At 32.9% G+C, this 20,964-nt stretch overlaps 1 protein-coding gene across 2 annotated transcripts in view; it reads right to left on the minus strand.

The window, feature by feature from the left end:
• LOC133607200 (transcription factor COE1-like) overlaps window positions 1-20,964 on the minus strand; it is a 98,497-nt gene that overhangs the window by 1,223 nt on the left and 76,310 nt on the right. Inside the window, exons 11-14 of one of the 2 annotated variants that reach the window (XM_061961672.2) lie at window positions 17,826-17,914; window positions 353-418; window positions 108-270; window positions 1-38 (exon numbers count right to left, since the gene is read on the minus strand). The exon at window positions 1-38 is cut by the window's left edge and continues 121 nt beyond it. In XM_061961672.2, coding sequence (XP_061817656.1) covers window positions 1-38; window positions 108-270; window positions 353-418; window positions 17,826-17,914 — 356 coding nt within the window. Of the gene's footprint in view, window positions 42-107; window positions 271-352; window positions 419-17,825; window positions 17,915-20,964 lie in introns of both variants that reach the window. The other variant, XM_061961671.2, reaches the window with a different exon arrangement.

The following is a 20,964-nucleotide window of genomic DNA, read 5'->3' on the forward strand; positions in this document are numbered from 1 at the left end:
GCTGTGAGGAGACACGCTGCTGCTGCTGCGCACGAAGCCTGCTGGGAGGGGGGCGGAGTCACGTCAGCCCCGCTGGTCAGAGGCTTTTGTTTTGAAATGCCGCTCACCCTGATTGGTCTGCGCCGCCTCCGAGACGTTGACGGACAGCTGCCCCGCGAAGGAGTTGACGGCCATCATCCCGGGGTGGGCGGAGCCGGAAAGCTGGGCGTGGCCTCTGGGAACGCTGTAGAGAGCTTCTGCGATGTCAGCCGCTCGCTTCAGGATGATCTCCTACGAGGGGGGGAGGGGATGGTCACATGACGTCAACACAGGCGTCGCTCGCCACACCCGACTTCCGGTTTTGTCCCCTTACCTGGTTGCCGTGGGGGAGGGCGTAAAGTGCCTCCACCAGGTCGGCCGCTCGCTTCAGAATCACTTCCTGCAGGAAGAAAAGGGAAAGGAAGTCAGAGCGGGAAGTAAGAACAGGAAGCAGGTAAAAGAAAGCAAGAACAGGAAGTAAAAACAGGAAGTAAGAACAAGAAGTAGATCAGAAGAATAAGTACAATTAAAACAGGAAGTAGGTACATGATCAGAAAAAATAAAATACAACAGGAAGTAAGAAAATGAAGTAGGGACAGTAATGAAACAAATAAGTAAAAACAGGAAATAAGAACAGGTATCAGGGAAAAAAAGAGGAAGTAAGAAAAGGAAGTAGGGACATGATCAGAAAAAAAAGTAAAAACAGGAAGTAAGAAAATGAAGTAGGGACAGGAATCAGAAAAAGAAGTAAAATAAAAACAGGAAGTAGGGACATGATCAGAAAAATGAAGTAAAAACAAGAAGTAAGAACAGAAATCAGAAAAAAGAAGGAAGAAGAGGAAGAAGAGACATGAGCAGAAAAGAGACAGTAAAAACAGGAAGTAAGTAAAGGAAGTAGAGACAGGAACCAGAAAAAAAGTCAAATAAAAACAGGAAGTAGGGACATGATCAGAAAAAAAGTAAAAACAGGACGTAAGAAAAGGAAGTAGGGACAGGAATAAAAAAAAAAAGTAAAATAAAAACAGGAAGTAAGAACAGGAATCAGAAAACAGAAAGTAAAAACAGGAAGTAAGAAAAGGAAGTAGGGACAGGAATCAGAACAATAAGTAAAATAAAAACAGGAAGTAGTTACAGGAATCAGAAAAAATGAAGTAAAAACAGGAAGTAAGAACTGTAATCAGAAAAAAAGAAAGTAAAAAGAGGAAGTAAGAAAAGGAAGTAGGGACATGATCAGAAAAAAAAGTAAAAAGAGGAAGTAAGAAAATGAAGTAGGGACAGGAATTAGAAAAAGAAGTAAAATAAAAACAGGAAGTAGTTACAGAAATCAGAAAAAATGAAGTAAAAACAGGAAGTAAGAAAATGAAGTAGGGACAGGAATCAGAAAAAGAAGTAAAATAAAAACAGGAAGTAGGGACATGATCAGAAAAATGAAATAAAAACAAGAAGTAAGAACAGAAATCAGAAAAAAGTCAAAAGAAGGAAGAAGAGACATGAGCAGAAAAGAGACAGTAAAAACAGGAAGTAAGTAAAAGAAGTAGAGACAGGAATCAGAAAAAAAGTCAAATAAAAACAGGAAGTAGGGACATGATCAGAAAAAAAGTAAAAACAGGACGTTAGAAAAGGAAGTAGGGACAGGAATGAGAAAAATAAGTAAAAACAGGAAGTAAGAACTGTAATCAGAAAAAAAGAAAGTAAAAAGAGGAAGTAAGAAAAGGAAGTAGGTACATGATCAGAAAAAAAAGTAAAAACAGGAAGTAAGAAAATGAAGTAGGGACAGGAATCAGAAAAAGAAGTAAAAACAGGAAGTAAGAACAGGTATCAGGGGAAAAAATAGGAAGTAAGAAAAGTAGGGACATGATCAGAAAAAAAAGTAAAAATAGGAAGTAAGAAAATGAAGTAGGGACATGATCAGAAAAATGAAGTAAAAACAAGAAGTAAGAACAGAAATCAGAAAAAAGTCAAAAGAAGGAAGAAGAGACATGAGCAGAAAAGAGACAGTAAAAACAGGAAGTAAGTAAAGGAAGTAGAGACAGGAATCAGAAAAATAAGTAAAATAAAAACAGGAAGTAAGAACAGGAATCAGAAAAAAAGAAAGTAAAAACAGGAAGTAAGAAAAGGAAGTAGGGACAGGAATCAGAACAATAAGTAAAATAAAAACAGGAAGTAGTTACAGGAATCAGAAAAAATGAAGTCAAAACAGGAAGTAAGAACTGTAATCAGAAAAAAGAATGTAAAAAGAGGAAGTAAGAAAAGGAAGTAGGTACGTGAGCAGACACAAAGAAAGTAAAAATAAGAAGTAAGAAAAGGAAGTAGGGACATGAATCAGAAAAATAAGTCAAATAAAAACAGGAAGTAGTTAGAGAAATCAGAAAAAATGAAGTAAAACAGGATGAGGAAGAGGAATGATGAAAAGAGTAAAAACAGGAAGTAAAAAAGGAAGTAGTGACATGAGCAGAAAAAAGAAAGTAAAACAGGAAGTAAGTAAAGGAAGTAGAGACAGGAATCAGAAAAATAAGTAAAATAAAAACAGGAAATAGGTACAGGAATCAGAAAAATTAAGTAAAAAGAGGAAGTAAGGAAAGGAAGTAGGGACATGAGCAGAAAAAAAGAAAGTAAAAAGAGAAAATAAGAAAAGGAAGTAAGAACAGAAATCAGAAAAAAGAAAGTAACACAGGAAATAAGAAAAGGAAGTAGGGACAGGAATCAGAAAATAAGTAAAATAAAAACAGGAAGTAGTTTCAGGAATCAGAAAAAAATAAGTAAAAACAGGAAGTAAGAACAGGAATCAGAAAACTAGAAAGTAAAAACAGGAAGTAAGAAAGGGCATTAGGTACATGAGCAGACACAAAGGAAGTAAAATAGGAAGTAAGAAAAGGAAGTAGGGACAGGAATCAGAAAAATAAGTAAAATAAAAACAGGAAGTAGGGACAGGAATCAGAAAAATAAGTAAAATAAAAACAGGAAGTAGGCACAGGAATCAGAAAAATTAAGTAAAAGGAGGACGTAAGAAAAGGAATCGGAAAAAAAGTAAAAAGAAGGAAGTAAGAAGTGGGATTAGAGACATGAGCAGAAAAATAAGTAAAAACAGGAGGTAAGAAGAGCAATCAGAAAGAAGTAAAACGAGGGAGTAAGGAAAAGAAGTAGGGACATGAGCAGAAAAAAAAGAAAGTAAAAAGAGAAAATAAGAAAAGGAAGTAAGAACAGAAATCGGAAAAAAGAAAGTAAAACAGGAAATAAGAAAAGGAAGTAGGGACAGGAATAAAAAAAGAAGTAAAATACAAACAGTAAGTAGTTACAGGAATCAGAAAAAATGAAGTAAAAACAGGAAGTAAGAACTGGAATCAGAAAAAAGAAAGTAAAACAGGAAGTAAGAAAAGGAAGTAGGGACAGGAATCAGAAAACGAAGTAAACTAAAAACAGGAAGTAGGCAAACAAATCAGAAAAATTAAGTAAAAAGAGGACGTAAGAATAGGAATCCGAAAAAAAGGTAAAAAGAAGGAAGTAAGAAGTGGAATTAGAGACATGAGCAGAAACAAATAAGTAAAAACAGGAGGTAAGAAGAGGAATCAGAAAAAAGTAAAACGAGGAAGTAAGGAAAGGAAGTAGGGACATGAGCAGGAAAAAGAAAGTAAAAACAGGAAGTAAAAAAAGGAAGTAGGGACAGGAATCATAAAAATGAAGTAAAACGAGGAAGTAAGAAAAGGAAATAGGGACATGAATTAGGAAATACATGCTAGAGCAGGAAGTAAGACCAGGAAGTGGGACAGGAAGCAGGAGATTCCATCAGCAGTATAGATTGTCATGTCAATTGATGCTGATAGAATGTTCTAGAACAGTGCTTCTCAAACTGTGGTACGCCAAAAAAAAGTCCCTTAATCAAATATTGGAACACAGTGTTACTGTTCAAACTGTGTGTTGTTTGTTTTTAATGAATACTTGGGCCTGCTACGCTACTCTACTTCAGTGTTGGTCACTATGGAGAGTCAGGGGTTCTCTGAGGTGCTACTTGGTGAGAACAGTGTGAGAACCACGGTTCTAGAATGTTTTCACCAGTCAACATGAAGTCCATCACACAGAAACAGGATCCAGGCGGACAAAGTGTTTCTGGGAAGAGGCTGGCGGTCGGGAAGGAAAGATGATCCTGGTTATCGATCACATGATCACATGATCACATGATCACGTGATCACATGACCCGCTCCATCACCAAACCTTCGTCGGCGCATGTTTTCTCCCTCACTCGTGCACGCTCACACGTGACACTTCCAGGTCGCCACGGTGACACACCTTGTTGACCTCACCACTTTGACGTGACATCATCGCAATGAGTCACATCGGCTTTGAGAGAGAGAGAGTGTGTGTGTGTGTTCTTGTATTACTACCCTTCTTGAGACATCAACAAGGAAAAGTAGCTTCCATATGAGGAGGTGTGAACAAGTGATGACATAAATCATGGTCCCAATACGGAAAACCATTGCATCTAATAGAGAATGTCTCATTTGGTGGTGAAATCTATCAAAACTAGGGTGGTCCTAAAAAGGAGGGAGTGTGTCGGTTTTAAAAGTGCTCCCCCTCTGGTCAACATATGAAATAACAAGTGTGTGTAAGAAATTGAAATGCGCTCCCTTTCGCCAAAATGTATTAAAAAAATAAAATAAAAAAATATGTATATTGAGACATACTGTAATAACTTGAAGTAAATAATGAAGATTAAAAACCAATTACAACCAAAAAAACTATTAACTTAAAGCAGTCTTTTTCTCACAATGTGTCGACTTTATTCTCATAAAATCGGGAACAATTTCTCATATTCTTTCTGTTTCTGTAATATTGCAATATTTTCTCATAAAATGATCACTTTTTAATGTAAAATCATTACTTTTTAATGCAAAATGGTGACATTTGTCATATAAAAATCAGACTTTTATCACAATATTGCCATTTTTTTTAGTTGTTCTCATAAAATAGTGACATTTTTGGAGTAAAATTGTGACTTTTGTCATCATTTTGCCTGGTGAAATTCCGATTATTATTATAATATTGCCAAAAAATTGTAAGTTTTCTTATAAAATTGTGACTTTTGTCGAGTAAAATAACCACTATTTTCTTAAAACTGCCAAAATGTTATGCTTTTCTTGTAAAATTGCGACTGTTATTGAGTAAAATTCCAACTTTTATCATAACATTGCACAAATGTTCCGTTTTTCTTGTACAATTTTGACTTGCAATATAATACTGCCAAAATTGTAAGTTTTTCTTGTGAAATTGTGACCTTTTTCTTGTGAAATTCCAACTCAAGTTTTTTTTTTTTATATTTGCATAGTATGTATATATTATTAATGTTGTAAATACACATCTTTATATATCTAGAAAGGCTGGTCCTAAAGAGGGAGGCATTTTTCAGAGGTCTCAAGAAGGTAACAAATACAAGTATGTGTGTGTGTGTGTGTGTGTGTGTGTGTGTGTGTGTGTCTTCTTGTATTTCTACCCTTCTTGAGACATCAACAAGGAAAAGTAGCTTCCATATGAGGAGGTGTGAACAAGTGATGACATAAATCATGGTCCCAATACGGAAAACCATTGCATCTAATAGAGAATGTCTCATTTGCACCCCTGGTGGTGAAATCTATCAAAACTTTAACTTTAACTAGGGTGGTCGTAAAAAGGAGGGAGTGTGTCGGTTTTAAAAGTGCTCCCCCTCTGGTCAACATATGAAATAACAAGTGTGTGTAAGAAATTGAAATGCGCTCCCTTTCGCCAAAATGTATTAAAAAAATAAAATAAAAAAATATGTATATTGAGACATACTGTAATAACTTGAAGTAAATAATGAAGAATAAAAACCAATTACAACCCAAAAAACCTGTTAACTAGAAGCAGTCTTTTTCTCACAATGTGTCGACTTTTTTCTCATAAAATCGGGAACAATTTCTCATATTCTTTCTGTTTCTGTAATATTGCAATATTTTGTCATAAAATGATCACTTTTTAATGCAAAATCATTACTTTTTAATGCAAAATGGTGACATTTGTCATCTAAAAATCAGACCTTTATCACAATATTGCCAATTCTTTTAGTTGTTCTCGTAAAATAGTGACATTTTTGGAGTAAAATTGTGACTTTTGTCATCATTTTGCCAAGTAAAATTCAGATTATTAATATAATATTGCCAAAAATGTTTAAATTTTCTTATAAAATTGTGACTTTTGTCGAGTAAAATAACCACTATTTTCTTAAAATTGCCAACATTTTAGGCTTTTCTTGTAAAATTGCGACTGTTATTGAGTAAAATTCCAACTTTTATCATAATATTGCACAAATGTTCCGTTTTTCTTGTAAAATTTTGACTGGTGGTGAAAAACTAGGGTGGTCGTAAAAAGGAGGGAGGGTGTCGGTTTTAAAAGTGCTCCCCCTCTGGTCAACATATGAAATAACAAGTGTGTGTAAGAAATTGAAATGCGCTCCCTTTCGCCAAAATGTATTTAAAAAAAATATATATATATGTGTATTGAGACATACTGTAATAACTTGAAGTAAATAATGAAGATTAAAAATCAATTACAACCAAAAAAAACTATTAACTAGAAGCAGTCTTTTTCTCACAATGTGTCGACTTTATTCTCATAAAATCGGGAACAATTTCTCATATTCTTACTGTTTCTGTAATATTGCAATATTTTCTCATAAAATGATCACTTTTTAATGTACAACCATTACTTTTTAATGCAAAATGGTGACATTTGTCATATAAAAATCAGACTTTTATCACAATATTGCCATTTTTTTTAGTTGTTCTCATAAAATTGTGACATTTTTGGAGTAAAATTGTGACTTTTGTCATCATTTTGCCAGGTGAAATTCCGATTATTATTATAATATTGCCAAAAATTTTTTAAGTTTTCTTATAAAATTGTGACTTTTGTTTAGTAAAATAACCACTATTTTCTTAAAATTGCCAACATTTTAAGCTTTTCTTGTAAAATTGCGACTGTTATTGAGTAAAATTCCAACTTTTATCATAACATTGCACAAATGTTCAGTTTTTCTTGCAAAATTTTGACTTGCAATATAATACTGCCAAAATTGTAAGTTTTTCTTGTGAAATTGTGACCTTTTTCTTGTGAAATTCCAACTCAAGTTTTTTTTAAATATTTGCATAGTATATATATATTATTAATGTTGTAAACACACATCTTTATATATCTAGAAAGGCTGGTCCTAAAGAGGGAGGCATTTTTCGGAGGTCTCAAGAAGGTAACAAATACAAGAATGTGTGTGTGTGTCCTTGTTTTTCTACCCTTCTTGAGACATCAACAAGGAAAAGTAGCTTCCATATGAGGAGGTGTGAACAAGTGATGACATAAATCATGGTCCCAATACGGAAAACCATTGCATCTAATAGAGAATGTCTCATTTGCACCCCTGGTGGTGAAATCTATCAAAACTTTAACTTTAACTAGGGTGGTCGTAAAAAGGAGGGAGTGTGTCGGTTTTAAAAGTGCTCCCCCTCTGGTCAACATATGAAATAACAAGTGTGTGTAAGAAATTGAAATGCACTCCCTTTCGCCAAAATGTATTAAAAAAAAAAAAAAAAAAATATGTATATTGAGACATACTGTAATAACTTGAAGTAAATAATGAAGAATAAAAACCAATTACAACCCAAAAAAAACTGTTAACTAGAAGCAGTCTTTTTCTCACAATGTGTCGACTTTTTTCTCATAAAATCGGGAACAATTTCTCATATTCTTTCTGTTTCTGTAATATTGCAATATTTTCTCATAAAATGATCACTTTTTAATGCAAAATCATTACTTTTTAATGCAAAATGGTGACATTTGTCATCTAAAAATCAGACTTTTATCACAATATTGCCAATTCTTTTAGTTGTTCTCGTAAAATAGTGACATTTTTGGAGTAAAATTGTGACTTTTGTCATCATTTTGCCAAGTAGGGGGGGTTACCCACATATGTGGTCCTCTCCAAGGTTTCTCATAGTCATTCACATCGACGTGAGTTTTTCCTTGCCCTTATGTGGGCTTTGTACCTAGGATGTCGTTGTGGCTTGTGCAGCCCTTTGAGACACTTGTGATTTAGGGCTATATAAATAAACATTGATTGATTGATTGATTGAAGTAAAATTCAGATTACTATTATAATATTGCCAAAAAAAATTAAGTTTTCTTATAAAATTGTGACTTTTGTCAAGTAAAATAACCACTATTTTCTTAAAATTGCCAACATTTTAAGCTTTTCTTGTAAAATTGCGACTTTTATTGAGTAAAATTCCAACTTTTATCATAATATTGCACAAATGCTCAGCTTCTTGTACAATTTTGACTTGCACTATAATACTGCCACAATTCTAAGTTTTTCTTGTGAAATTGTGACCTTTTTCTTGTGAAATTCCAACAAATTTTTCACAAGCTTTTTTATATTTGCATAGTACGTATATATTATTAATGTTGTAAATACAAATCTTTATATATCTAGAAAGGCTGGTCCTAAAGAGGTAGGCATTTTTCGAAGGTCTCAAGAAAGTAACAAATACAAGTATGTGTGTGTGTGTGTGTTCTTGTATTTCTATCCTTCTTGAGACATCAACAAGGAAAAGTAGCTTCCATGTGAGGAGGTGTGAACAAGTTAGCACATAAATAATGGTCCCAATATGGAAAACCATTGCATCTAATAGAGAATGTCTCATTTGCACACCTGGTGGTGAAATCTATCAAAATGAGGGTGGTCCCAAAAAGGAGGGATTTTTCAAATGTACAGTGTGTCAGTTTTAAAAGTGCTCCCCCTCTGGTCAACATATGAAATAACAAGTGTGTGTAAGAAATTGAAATGCGCTCCCTTTCGCCAAAATGTATTTAAAAAAAAGTATATAGAGACATACTGTAATAACTTGAAGTAAATAATGAAGATTAAAAAACAATTACAAACAAAAAATTGAACCAAAAAAATCTACTAATTAAAAGCAGTCTTTTTCTCACAATGTGTCGACTTTATTCTCATAAAATTGGGAACAATTTCTCATATTCTTTCTGTTTCTGTAATATTGCAATATTTTCTCATAAAATGATCACTTTTTTAAATGTAAAATCATTACTATTTAATGCAAAATGGTGACATTTGTCATATAAAAATCAGACTTTTATCACAATATTGCCAACTTTTTTTGTTGTTCTCGTAAAATAGTGAAATTTTTGGAGTAAAATTTTGACTTTTTTTGTTATAGTATTGCCAAAGTTTTCTTGTAAAATTTTGTCGAGTAGAATAACCACTATTTCCTTAAAATTGCCAACATTTTAAGCTTTTCTTGTAAAATTGCGAATGTTATTGAGTAAAATTCCAACTTTTGTCATAATATTGCACAAATGTTAGTAATTTAGATATAATATTATTATTATTATTAATTATTTATAATATTAATGTTGTAAATACACATCTTTATATATCTAGAAAGGCTGGTCCCAAAGAGGTAGGCATTATTCGGAGGTCTCAAAGGGTAACAAATACAATAATGTGTGTGTGTGTGTGTGTGTGTGTGTGTGTGTGTGTGTGTGTGTGTGTGTGTGTGTGTGTGTGTGTGTGTGTTCATGTATTTCTACCCTTCTTGAGACATCAACAAGGAAAAGTAGCTTCCATATGAGGAGGTGTGAACAAGTTAGGACATAAATCATGGTCCCAATACGGAATTTCACCTGGTGGTGAAATCCATCAAAACTAGGGTGGTCCCAAAAAGGAGGGATTTTTCAAATTGACTGTGTGTCGGTTTCAAAAGTGCTCCCCCTATGGTCAACATATGAAATAACAAGTGTGTGTAAGAAATTGAAATGCGCTCCCTTTCGCCAAAATGTATTTAAAAAAATATATAAATATGTATATAGAGACATACTGTAATAACTTATTTCTGTTTCTGTAACATTGCAATATTTTCTCGTATAATTATCACTTTTTAATGTAAAATTATTACTTTTTAATGCAAAATGGTGACATTTGTCATATAAAAATCAGACTTTTATCACAATATTGCCAATTTTTTGGTTGCTCTCGTAAAATAGTGACATTTTTGGAGCAAAATTGTGACTTTTTTTGTTACAGTGTTGCCAACATTTTTTAAAGTTTTCTTACAAAATTGCCTCTTTTGTCGAGTAAAATAACCACTATTTTCTTAAAATTGCCAACATTTTAAGCTTCTCTTGTAAAATTGCGAATGTTATTGAGTAAAATTCCCACTTTTGTCATAATATTGCACAAATGTTAGTAATTTAGATATATTATTATTATTATTATTATTAATTATTTATAATATTAATGTTGTATATACACATCTTTATATATCTAGAAAGGCTGGTCCTAAAGAGGTAGGCATTTTTCGGAGGTCTCAAGAAGGTAACAAATACAATAATGTGTGTGTGTGTGTGTGTGTGTGTTCATGTATTTCTACCCTTCTTGAGACATCAACAAGGAAAAGTAGCTTCCATATGAGGAGGTGTGAACAAGTTAGGACATAAATCATGGTCCCAATACGGAATTTCACCTGGTGGTGAAATCTATCAAAACTAGGGTGGTCCCAAAAAGGAGGGATTTTTCAAATTGACTGTGTGTCGGTTTCAAAAGTGCTCCCCCTATGGTCAACATATGAAATAACAAGTGTGTGTGAGAAATTTAAATGCGCTCCCTTTCGCCAAAATGTATTTAAAAAAATAAATAAATATGCATATAGAGACATACTGTAATAACTTATTTCTGTTTCTGTAACATTGCAATATTTTCTCGTATAATTATCACTTTTTAATGTGAAATTATTACTTTTTAATGCAAAATGGTGACATTTGTCATATAAAAATCAGACTTTTATCACAATATTGCCAATTTTTTTTGTTGCTCTCGTAAAATAGTGAAATTTTTGGAGTAAAATTGTGACTTTTTTTGTTATAGTATTGCCAACATTTTTTTTAAGTTTTCTTATAAAATTGTGACTTTTGTCAAGTAAAATAACCACTATTTTCCTAAAATTGCCAACATTTTAAGCTTTTCTTGTAAAATTGCGACTGTTATTGAGTAAAATTCCAACTTTTGTCATAATATTGCACAAATGTTAGTAATTTAGATATAATATTATTATTATTATTAATTATTTATATTATTAATGTTGTAAATACACATCTTTATATATCTAGAAAGGCTGGTCCTAAAGAGGTAGGCATTTTTCGGAGGTCTCAAGAAGGTAACAAATACAATAATGTGTGTGTGTGTGTGTCTGTGTGTGTGTTCGTGTATTTCTACCCTTCTTGAGACATCAACAAGGAAAAGTAGCTTCCATATGAGGAGGTGTGAACAAGTTAAATCATGGTCCCAATACGGAATTTCACCTGGTGGTGAAATCTATCAAAACTAGGGATTTTTCAAATTGACTGTGTGTCGGTTTCAAAAGTGCTCCCCCTATGGTCAACATATGAAATAACAAGTGTGTGTAAGAAATTGAAATGTGCTCCCTTTCGCCAAAATGTATTTAAAAAAAAAAATGTATATAGAGACATACTGTAATAACTTGAAGTAAATAATGAAGATTAAAAAACAATTACAAAATTCAACCAAAAAAAACTATTAACTTAAAGCAGTCTTTTTCTCACAATGTGTCGACTTTTTTCTCATAAAATCGGGAACAATTTCTCATTTTCTTTCTGTTTCTGTAATATTGCAATATTTTCTCGTAAAATTATCACTTTTTAATGTAAAATCATTACTTTTTAATGCAAAATGGTGACATTTGTCATATAAAAATCAGACTTTTATCACAATATTGCCAACTTTTTTTGGTTGTTCTCGTAAAATAAAGACATTTTTGGAGTAAAATTGTGAAATTTTTGGAGTAAAATTTTGACTTTATTTGTTATAGTATTGCCAAAGTTTTCTTGTAAAATGTTGTCTTTTGTCGAGTAGAATAACCACTATTTTCTTAAAATTGCCAACATTTAAAAAAAAACGAGGGATTTTTCAAATTGACTGTGTGTCGGTTTCAAAAGTGCTCCCCCTCTGGTCAACATATGAAATAACAAGTGTGTGTAAGAAATTGAAATGTGCTCCCTTTCGCCAAAATGTATTTAAAAAAATAAATGAATATGCATATAGAGACATACTGTAATAACTTATTTCTGTTTCTGTAACATTGCAATATTTTCTCGTATAATTATCACTTAATGTAAAATTATTACTTTTTAATGCAAAATGGTGACATTTGTCGTATAAAAATCCGACTTTTATCACAATATAGTCAATTTTTTTTGTTGCTCTCGTAAAATAGTGAAATTTTTGGAGCAAAATTGTGACTTTTTTTTATAGTATTGCCAACATTTTTTTTAAAGTTTTCTTATAAAATTGTGACTTTTATCGAGTAAAATAACCACTATTTTCCTAAAATTGCCAACATTTTAAGCTTTTCTTGTAAAATTGCGAATGTTATTGAGTAAAATTCCCACTTTTGTCATAATATTGCACAAATGTTAGTAATTTAGATATAATATTATTATTATTATTATTATTTATTTATAATATTAATGTTGTAAATACATATCTTTATATATCTAGAAAGGCTGGTCCTAAAGAGGTAGGCATTTTTCGGAGGTCTCAAGAAGGTAACAAATACAATAATGTGTGTGTGTGTGTGTGTTCATGTATTTCTACCCTTCTTGAGACACCAACAAGGAAAAGTAGCTTCCATACGAGAAGGTGTGAACAAGTTAGGACATAAATCATGGTCCCAATACGGAATTTCACCTGGTGGTGAAATCTATCAAAACTAGGGTGGTCCCAAAAAGGAGGGATTTTTCAAATTGACTGTGTGTCGGTTTCAAAAGTGCTCCCCCTCTGGTCAACATATGAAATAACAAGTGTGTGTAAGAAATTGAAATGTGCTCCCTTTCGCCAAAATGTATTTTAAAAAATAAAAAATATGCATATAGAGACATACTGTAATAACTTATTTCTGTTTCTGTAACATTGTAATATTTTCTCGTATAATTATCACTTTTTAATGTAAAATTATTACTTTTTAATGCAAAATGGTGACATTTGTCGTATAAAAATCCGACTTTTATCACAATATTGCCAAATTTTTTTGTTGCTCTCGTAAAATAGTGACATTTTTGGAGTAAAATTGTGACTTTTTTTGTTATAGTATTGCCAACATTTTTAAAAAGTTTTCTTACAAAATTGCCTCTTTTGTCGAGTAAAATAACCACTATTTTCTTAAAATTGCCAACATTTTAAGCTTTTCTTGTAAAATTGCGAATGTTATTGAGTAAAATTCCAACTTTTGTCATAATATTGCACAAATGTTATTAATTTAAATATAATATTATTATTACTATTAATTATTTATATTATTAATGTTGTAAATACACATCTTTATATAGCTAGAAAAGGTGGTCCTAAAGAGGTAGGCATTTTTCGGAGGTCTCAAGAAGGTAACAAATACAATAATGTATGTGTGTGTTTGTGTGTTCATGTATTTCTACCCTTCTTGAGACACCAACAAGGAAAAGTAGCTTCCATATGAGGAGGTGTGAACAAGTTAGGACATAAATCATGGTCCCAATACGGAATTTCACCTGGTGGTGAAATCTATCAAAACTAGGGTGGTCCCAAAAAGGAGGGATTTTTCAAATTGACTGTGTGTCGGTTTCAAAAGTGCTCCCCCTATGGTCAACATATGAAATAACAAGTGTGTGTGAGAAATTGAAATGCGCTCCCTTTCGCCAAAATGTATTTAAAAAAATAAATAAATATGCATATAGAGACATACTGTAATAACTTATTTCTGTTTCTGTAACATTGCAATATTTTCTCGTATAATTATCACTTTTTAATGTAAAATTATTACTTTTTAATGCAAAATGGTGACATTTGTCATATAAAAATCAGACTTTTATCCAATTTTTTGGTTGCTCTCGTAAAATAGTGAAATTTTTGGAGCAAAATTGTGACTTTTTTTTATAGTATTGCCAACATTTTTTTTTAAGTTTTCTTATAAAATTGTGACATTTGTCGAGTAAAATAACCACTATTTTCCTAAAATTGCCAACATTTTAAGCTTTTCTTGTAAAATTGCGACTGTTATTGAGTAAAATTCCAACTTTTGTCATAATATTGCACAAATGTTAGTAATTTAGATATAATATTATTATTATTATTAATTATTTATAATATTAATGTTGTAAATACACATCTTTATATATCTAGAAAGGCTGGTCCTAAAGAGGTAGGCATTTTTCGGAGGTCTCAAAAGGTAACAAATACAATAATGTATGTGTGTGTTTGTGTGTTCTTGTATTTCTACCCTTCTTGAGACACCAACAAGGAAAAGTAGCTTCCATATGAGGAGGTGTGAACAAGTTAGGACATAAATCATGGTCCCAATACGGAATTTCACCTGGTGGTGAAATCTATCAAAACTAGGGTGGTCCCAAAAAGGAGGGATTTTTCAAATTGACTGTGTGTCGGTTTCAAAAGTGCTCCCCCTCTGGCCAACATATGAAATAACAAGTGTGTGTGAGAAATTTAAATGCGCTCCCTTTCGCCAAAATGTATTTAAAAAAATAAATAAATATGCATATAGAGACATACTGTAATAACTTATTTCTGTTTCTGTAACATTGCAATATTTTCTCGTATAATTATCACTTTTTAATGTAAAATGATTACTTTTTAATGCAAAATGGTGACATTTGTCGTATAAAAATCCGACTTTTATCACAATATTGCCAATTTTTTTTGTTGCTCTCGTAAAATAGTGACATTTTTGGAGCAAAATTGTGACTTTTTTTGTTATAGTGTTGCCAACATTTTTTTAAAGTTTTCTTATAAAATTGTGACTTTTGTCGAGTAAAATAACCACTATTTTCCTAAAATTGCCAACATTTTAAGCTTTTCTTGTAAAATTGCGACTGTTATTGAGTAAAATTCCAACTTTTGTCATAATATTGCACAAATGTTAGTAATTTAGATATAATATTATTATTATTATTAATTATTTATAATATTAATGTTGTAAATACACATCTTTATATATCTAGAAAGGCTGGTCCTAAAGAGGTAGGCATTTTTCGGAGGTCTCAAAAGGTAACAAATACAATAATGTATGTGTGTGTGTGTGTGTTCATGTATTTATACCCTTCTTGAGACATCAACAAGGAAAAGTAGCTTCCATATGAGGAGGTGTGAACAAGTTAGGACATAAATCATGGTCCCAATACGGAATTTCACCTGGTGGTGAAATCTATCAAAACTAGGGTGGTCCCAAAAAGGAGGGATTTTTCAAATTGACTGTGTGTCGGTTTTAAAAGTGCTCCCCCTATGGTCAACATATGAAATAACAAGTGTGTGTGAGAACTTGAAATGCGCTCCCTTTCGCCAAAATGTATTTAAAAAAATAAATAAATATGTGTATAGAGACATACTGTAATAACTTATTTCTGTTTCTGTAACATTGCAATATTTTCTCGTATAATTATCACTTTTTAATGTAAAAGTATTACTTTTTAATGCAAAATGGTGACATTTGTCGTATAAAAATCCGACTTTTATCACAATATTGCCAATTTTTTTTGTTGCTCTCGTAAAATAGTGACATTTTTGGAGCAAAATTGTGACTTTTTTTGTTATAGTGTTGCCAACATTTTTTTTTAAAGTTTTCTTATAAAATTGTGACTTTTGTCGAGTAAAATAACCACTATTTTCCTAAAATTGCCAACATTTTAAGCTTTTCTTGTAAAATTGCGACTGTTATTGAGTAAAATTCCAACTTTTGTCATAATATTGCACAAATGTTAGTAATTTAGATATAATATTATTATTATTATTAATTATTTATATTATTAATGTTGTAAATACACATCTTTATATATCTAGAAAGGCTGGTCCTAAAGAGGTAGGCAACATTCGGAGGTCTCAAGAAGGTAACAAATACAATAATGTGTGTGTGTGTGTGTGTGTGTGTGTGTGTGTGTGTGTGTGTGTGTGTGTGTGTGTGTGTGTGTTTGTGTGTGTGTGTGTGTTCGTGTATTTCTACCCTTCTTGAGACATCAACAAGGAAAAGTAGCTTCCATATGAGGAGATGTGAACAAGTTAAATCATGGTCCCAATACGGAATTTCACCTGGTGGTGAAATCTATCAAAACTAGGGATTTTTCAAATTGACTGTGTGTCGGTTTCAAAAGTGCTCCCCCTATGGTCAACATATGAAATAACAAGTGTGTGTAAGAAATTGAAATGTGCTCCCTTTCGCCAAAATGTATTTAAAAAAAAAAATGTATATAGAGACATACTGTAATAACTTGAAGTAAATAATGAAGATTAAAAAACAATTACAAAATTCAACCAAAAAAAACTATTAACTTAAAGCAGTCTTTTTCTCACAATGTGTCGACTTTTTTCTCATAAAATCGGGAACAATTTCTCATTTTCTTTCTGTTTCTGTAATATTGCAATATTTTCTCGTAAAATTATCACTTTTTAATGTAAAATCATTACTTTTTAATGCAAAATGGTGACATTTGTCATATAAAAATCAGACTTTTATCACAATATTGCCAACTTTTTTTGGTTGTTCTCGTAAAATAAAGACATTTTTGGAGTAAAATTGTGAAATTTTTGGAGTAAAATTTTGACTTTATTTGTTATAGTATTGCCAAAGTTTTCTTGTAAAATGTTGTCTTTTGTCGAGTAGAATAACCACTATTTTCTTAAAATTGCCAACATTTAAAAAAAAACGAGGGATTTTTCAAATTGACTGTGTGTCGGTTTCAAAAGTGCTCCCCCTATGGTCAACATATGAAATAACAAGTGTGTGTAAGAAATTGAAATGCGCTCCCTTTCGCCAAAATGTATTTAAAAAAAAAAAATGTATATAGAGACATACTGTAATAACTTGAAGTAAATAATGAAGATTAAAAAACAATTACAGACAAAAAATTCAACCAAAAAAAACTATTAACTAAAAGCAGTCTTTTTCTCACAATGTGTCGACTTTTTTCCCATAAAATCGGGAAAAATTTCTCATATTCTTTCTGTTTCTGTAATATTGCAATATTTTCTCGTAAAATGATCACTTTTTTAAATGTAAAATCATTACTTTTTAATGCAAAATGGTGACATTTGTCATATAAAAATCAGACTTTTATCACAATATTGCCAACTTTTTTTGTTGTTCTCGTAAAATAAAGATATTTTTGGAGTAAAATTGTGTTATAGTATTGCCAAAGTTTTGTTATAAAATTGTGACTTTTGTCGAGTAAAATAACCACTATTTTCTTTAAATTGCCAACATTTTAAGCTTTTCTTGTAAAATTGCGAATGTTATTGAGTAAAATTCCAACTTTCGTCATAATATTGCACAAATGTTAGTATTTTAAATATAATATTATTATTACTATTAATTATTTATATTATTAATGTTGTAAATACACATCTTTATATATCTAGAAAAGGTGGTCCTAAAGAGGTAGGCATTTTCCGGAGGTCTCAAGAAGGTAACAAATACAATAATGTGTGTGTGTGTGTGTGTGTGTGTGTGTGTGTGTGTGTGTGTGTGTGTGTGTGTGTGTGTGTGTGTGTGTGTGTGTAAAAAGCTGCTGGATTGATGTCAGCAAGTAAAACCTCCAAAATGTTCACTGAGCAATTCAACAATCATCTGTTTGCTCCTAACCCACACACACACCACCCCGTGTGTGTGTGTGTGTGTGTGTGTGTGTGTGTGTGTGTGTGTGTGTGTGTGTGTGTGTGTGCATGTACATGTACATGTACCTTTGGCAGTCTCTCAGGGTCTCCCGGGTGACGAGGGATGACCTTCTGGAGTCTTTGGAAGCCGTAGTCAATGGTTGGCTCGTTGAGGGCTTGACAGGACAAAAACAATATTCGCAAATGTGGATTATTTCTGACATCTTTTCATAATTTCTCGTATTTACAAACGACACATTTTGTTCCCAAAATCCTCACGACCACGCTTCGGGGGAAAGAGCAGCGTGGGAATGACGGACGCTCCTGGAACGCATCGCGGTAAGAGTCAATCAATCGTCAATCAATGTTTACTTATATAGCCCTAAATCACCAGCGTCTCAAAGGCACAACTTTTTCCCCCTTCCGATGCGATACCAACCCTGATTCGATACGATATCGGCATGAATCATACATACTTTTATTTTGTAGGAGAGTCAAAGAGAAAACAACGGGAAGTATAAAGCAAACAACACTAACCTGTTTATTATTCACCGTCTGGAAATGGACTTTAAATTGAAGTGGAGTGGTGTTAATAACAACCATTCATAAAATGATGCGGACACATTTGTTACTGGACACTTTTTTATTGTATGTGTAAGTAATATTGAAATACAATTGTTATATTGACAAATGTGCTGTTTTACACTGCAATATTGTTTAAGTATGTCTAGATCGTGCGCTACTGTGTGCTTAGCCGTTGTGTAGCTGCTAGCTCCTCGTAGCCTATAGCTTAGCATGTGTTTACCTTTTTTAAATGACTTGTGTGCTTGCTGGAGGACATTTAGATGTCGACCGTCCGTCCAGCACGGGACTGCCAGTATCGGACATGATATCAAATCAAATCAACTTTATCACACGTTTGACATGCAAGCTAACACAGTCCCACACTTGTTTTTTTGCTAATAGCGGCGTGCTAGCATCATAAGCCGCTGATGTAAACAAAACGCATCCATATAAACATTAGCGGTGTCCTGACACAACTTTTTCCCCCTTCCGATGCGATACCAACACTGATTCGATACGATATCAGCATGAATCATACATACTTTTATTTTGTAGGAGAGTAAAAAAGAAAACAACGGGAAGTATAAAGCAAACAACACTACCCTGTTTATTATTCACTGTCTGGAAATGGACTTTAAATTGAAGTGGAGTGGTGTTAATAACAACCATTCATAAAATGATGCGGACACATTTGTTACTGGACACTTTTTTATTGTATATGTAAGTAATATTGAAATAAAATTGTTATATTGACAAATGTGCTGTTTTACACTGCAATATTGTTTAAGTATGTCTAGCTTGTGCGCTACTGTGTGCTTAGCCGTTGTGTAGCTGCTAGTAGTAAAAACATGTTTTTTTTTAGCATGTTTACCTTTTTTAAATGACTTGTGTGCTTGCTGGAGGACATTTAGATGTCGACCGTCCGTCCAGCACGGGACTGCCAGTATCGGACATGATATCACACGTTTGACATGCAAGCTAACACAGTCCCACACTTCTTTTTTGCTAATAGCGGCGTGCTAGCATCATAAGCCGCTGATGTAAACAAAACGCATCCATATAAACATTAGCGGTGTCCTGACACAACTTTTCCCCCCTTCCGATGCGATACCAACCCTGATTCGATACGATATCGGCATGAATCATACATACTTTTATTTTGTAGGAGAGTCAAAGAGAAAACAACAGGAAGTATAAAGCTAACCTGTTCATTATTCACCGTCTGGAAATGGACTTTAAATTGAAGTGGAGTGGTGTTAATAACAACCGTTCATAAAGTTAAACAAATTGAATGATGCGGACACATTTGTTACTGGACACTTTTTTATTGTATGTGTAAGTAATATTGAAATAAAATTGTTATATTGACAAATGTGCTGTTTTACACTGCAATATTGTTTAAGTATGTCTAGCTTGTGCGCTACTGTGTGCTTAGCCGTTGTGTAGCTGCTAGTAGTAAAAACATGTTTTTTAGCATGTTCACCGTCTGGAAATGGACTTTAAATTGAAGTGGAGTGGTGTTAATAACAACCGTTCATAAAGTTAAACAAATTGAATGATGCGGACACATTTGTTACTGGACACTTTTTTATTGTATGTGTACGTAATATGCAAATAAAATTGTTGTATTGACAAATGTGCTGTTTTACACTGCAATATTGTTCAAGTGTGTCTAGCTTGTGCGCTACTGTGTGCTTAGCCGTTGTGTAGCTGCTAGTAGTAAAAACATGTTTTTTTTTAGCATGTTTACCTTTTTTAAATGACTTGTGTGCTTGCTGGAGGACATTTAGATGTCGACCGTCCGTCCAGCACGGAACTGCCAGTATCGGACATGATATCACACGTTTGACATGCAAGCTAACACAGTCCCACACTTGTATTTTGCTAATAGCGGCGTGCTAGCATCATAAGCTGCTGATGTAAACAAAACGCATCCATATAAGCATTAGCGGTGTCCTGACACAACTTTCCCCCCTTCCGATGCGATACCAACCCTGATTCGATACGATATCAGCATGAATCACACATACTTTTATTTTGTAGGAGAGTCAAAGAGAAAACAACGGGAAGTATAAAGCTAACCTGTTCATTATTCACCGTCTGGAAATGGACTTTAAATTGAAGTGGAGCGGTGTTAATAACAACCGTTCATAAAGTTAAACAAATTGAATGATGCGGACACATTTGTTACTGGACACTTTTTTTATTGTATGTGTAAGTAATATTGAAATAAAATTGTTGTATTGACAAATGTGCTGTTTTACACTGCAATATTGTTTAAGTATGTCTAGATTGTGCGCTACTGTGTGCTTAGCCGTTGTGTAGCTGCTAGTAGTAAAAACATGTTTTTTTTTAGCATGTTTACCTTTTTTAAATGACTTGTGTGCTTGCCGGAGGACATTTAGATGTCGACCGTCCGTCCAGCACGGGACTGCCAGTATCGGACATGATATCACACGTTTGACATGCAAGCTAACACAGTCCCACACTTGTTTTTTTGCTAATAGCGGCGTGCTAGCATCATAAGCTGCTGATGTAAACAAAACGCATCCATATAAGCATTAGCGGTGTCCTGACACAACTTTCCCCCCCTTCCGATGCGATACCAACCCTGATTCGATACGATATCAGCATGAATCACACATACTTTTATTTTGTAGGA

The sequence above is a fragment of the Nerophis lumbriciformis genome, linkage group LG09, assembly GCF_033978685.3.
Source record: "Nerophis lumbriciformis linkage group LG09, RoL_Nlum_v2.1, whole genome shotgun sequence".
Lineage (NCBI taxonomy): Eukaryota > Metazoa > Chordata > Actinopteri > Syngnathiformes > Syngnathidae > Nerophis > Nerophis lumbriciformis.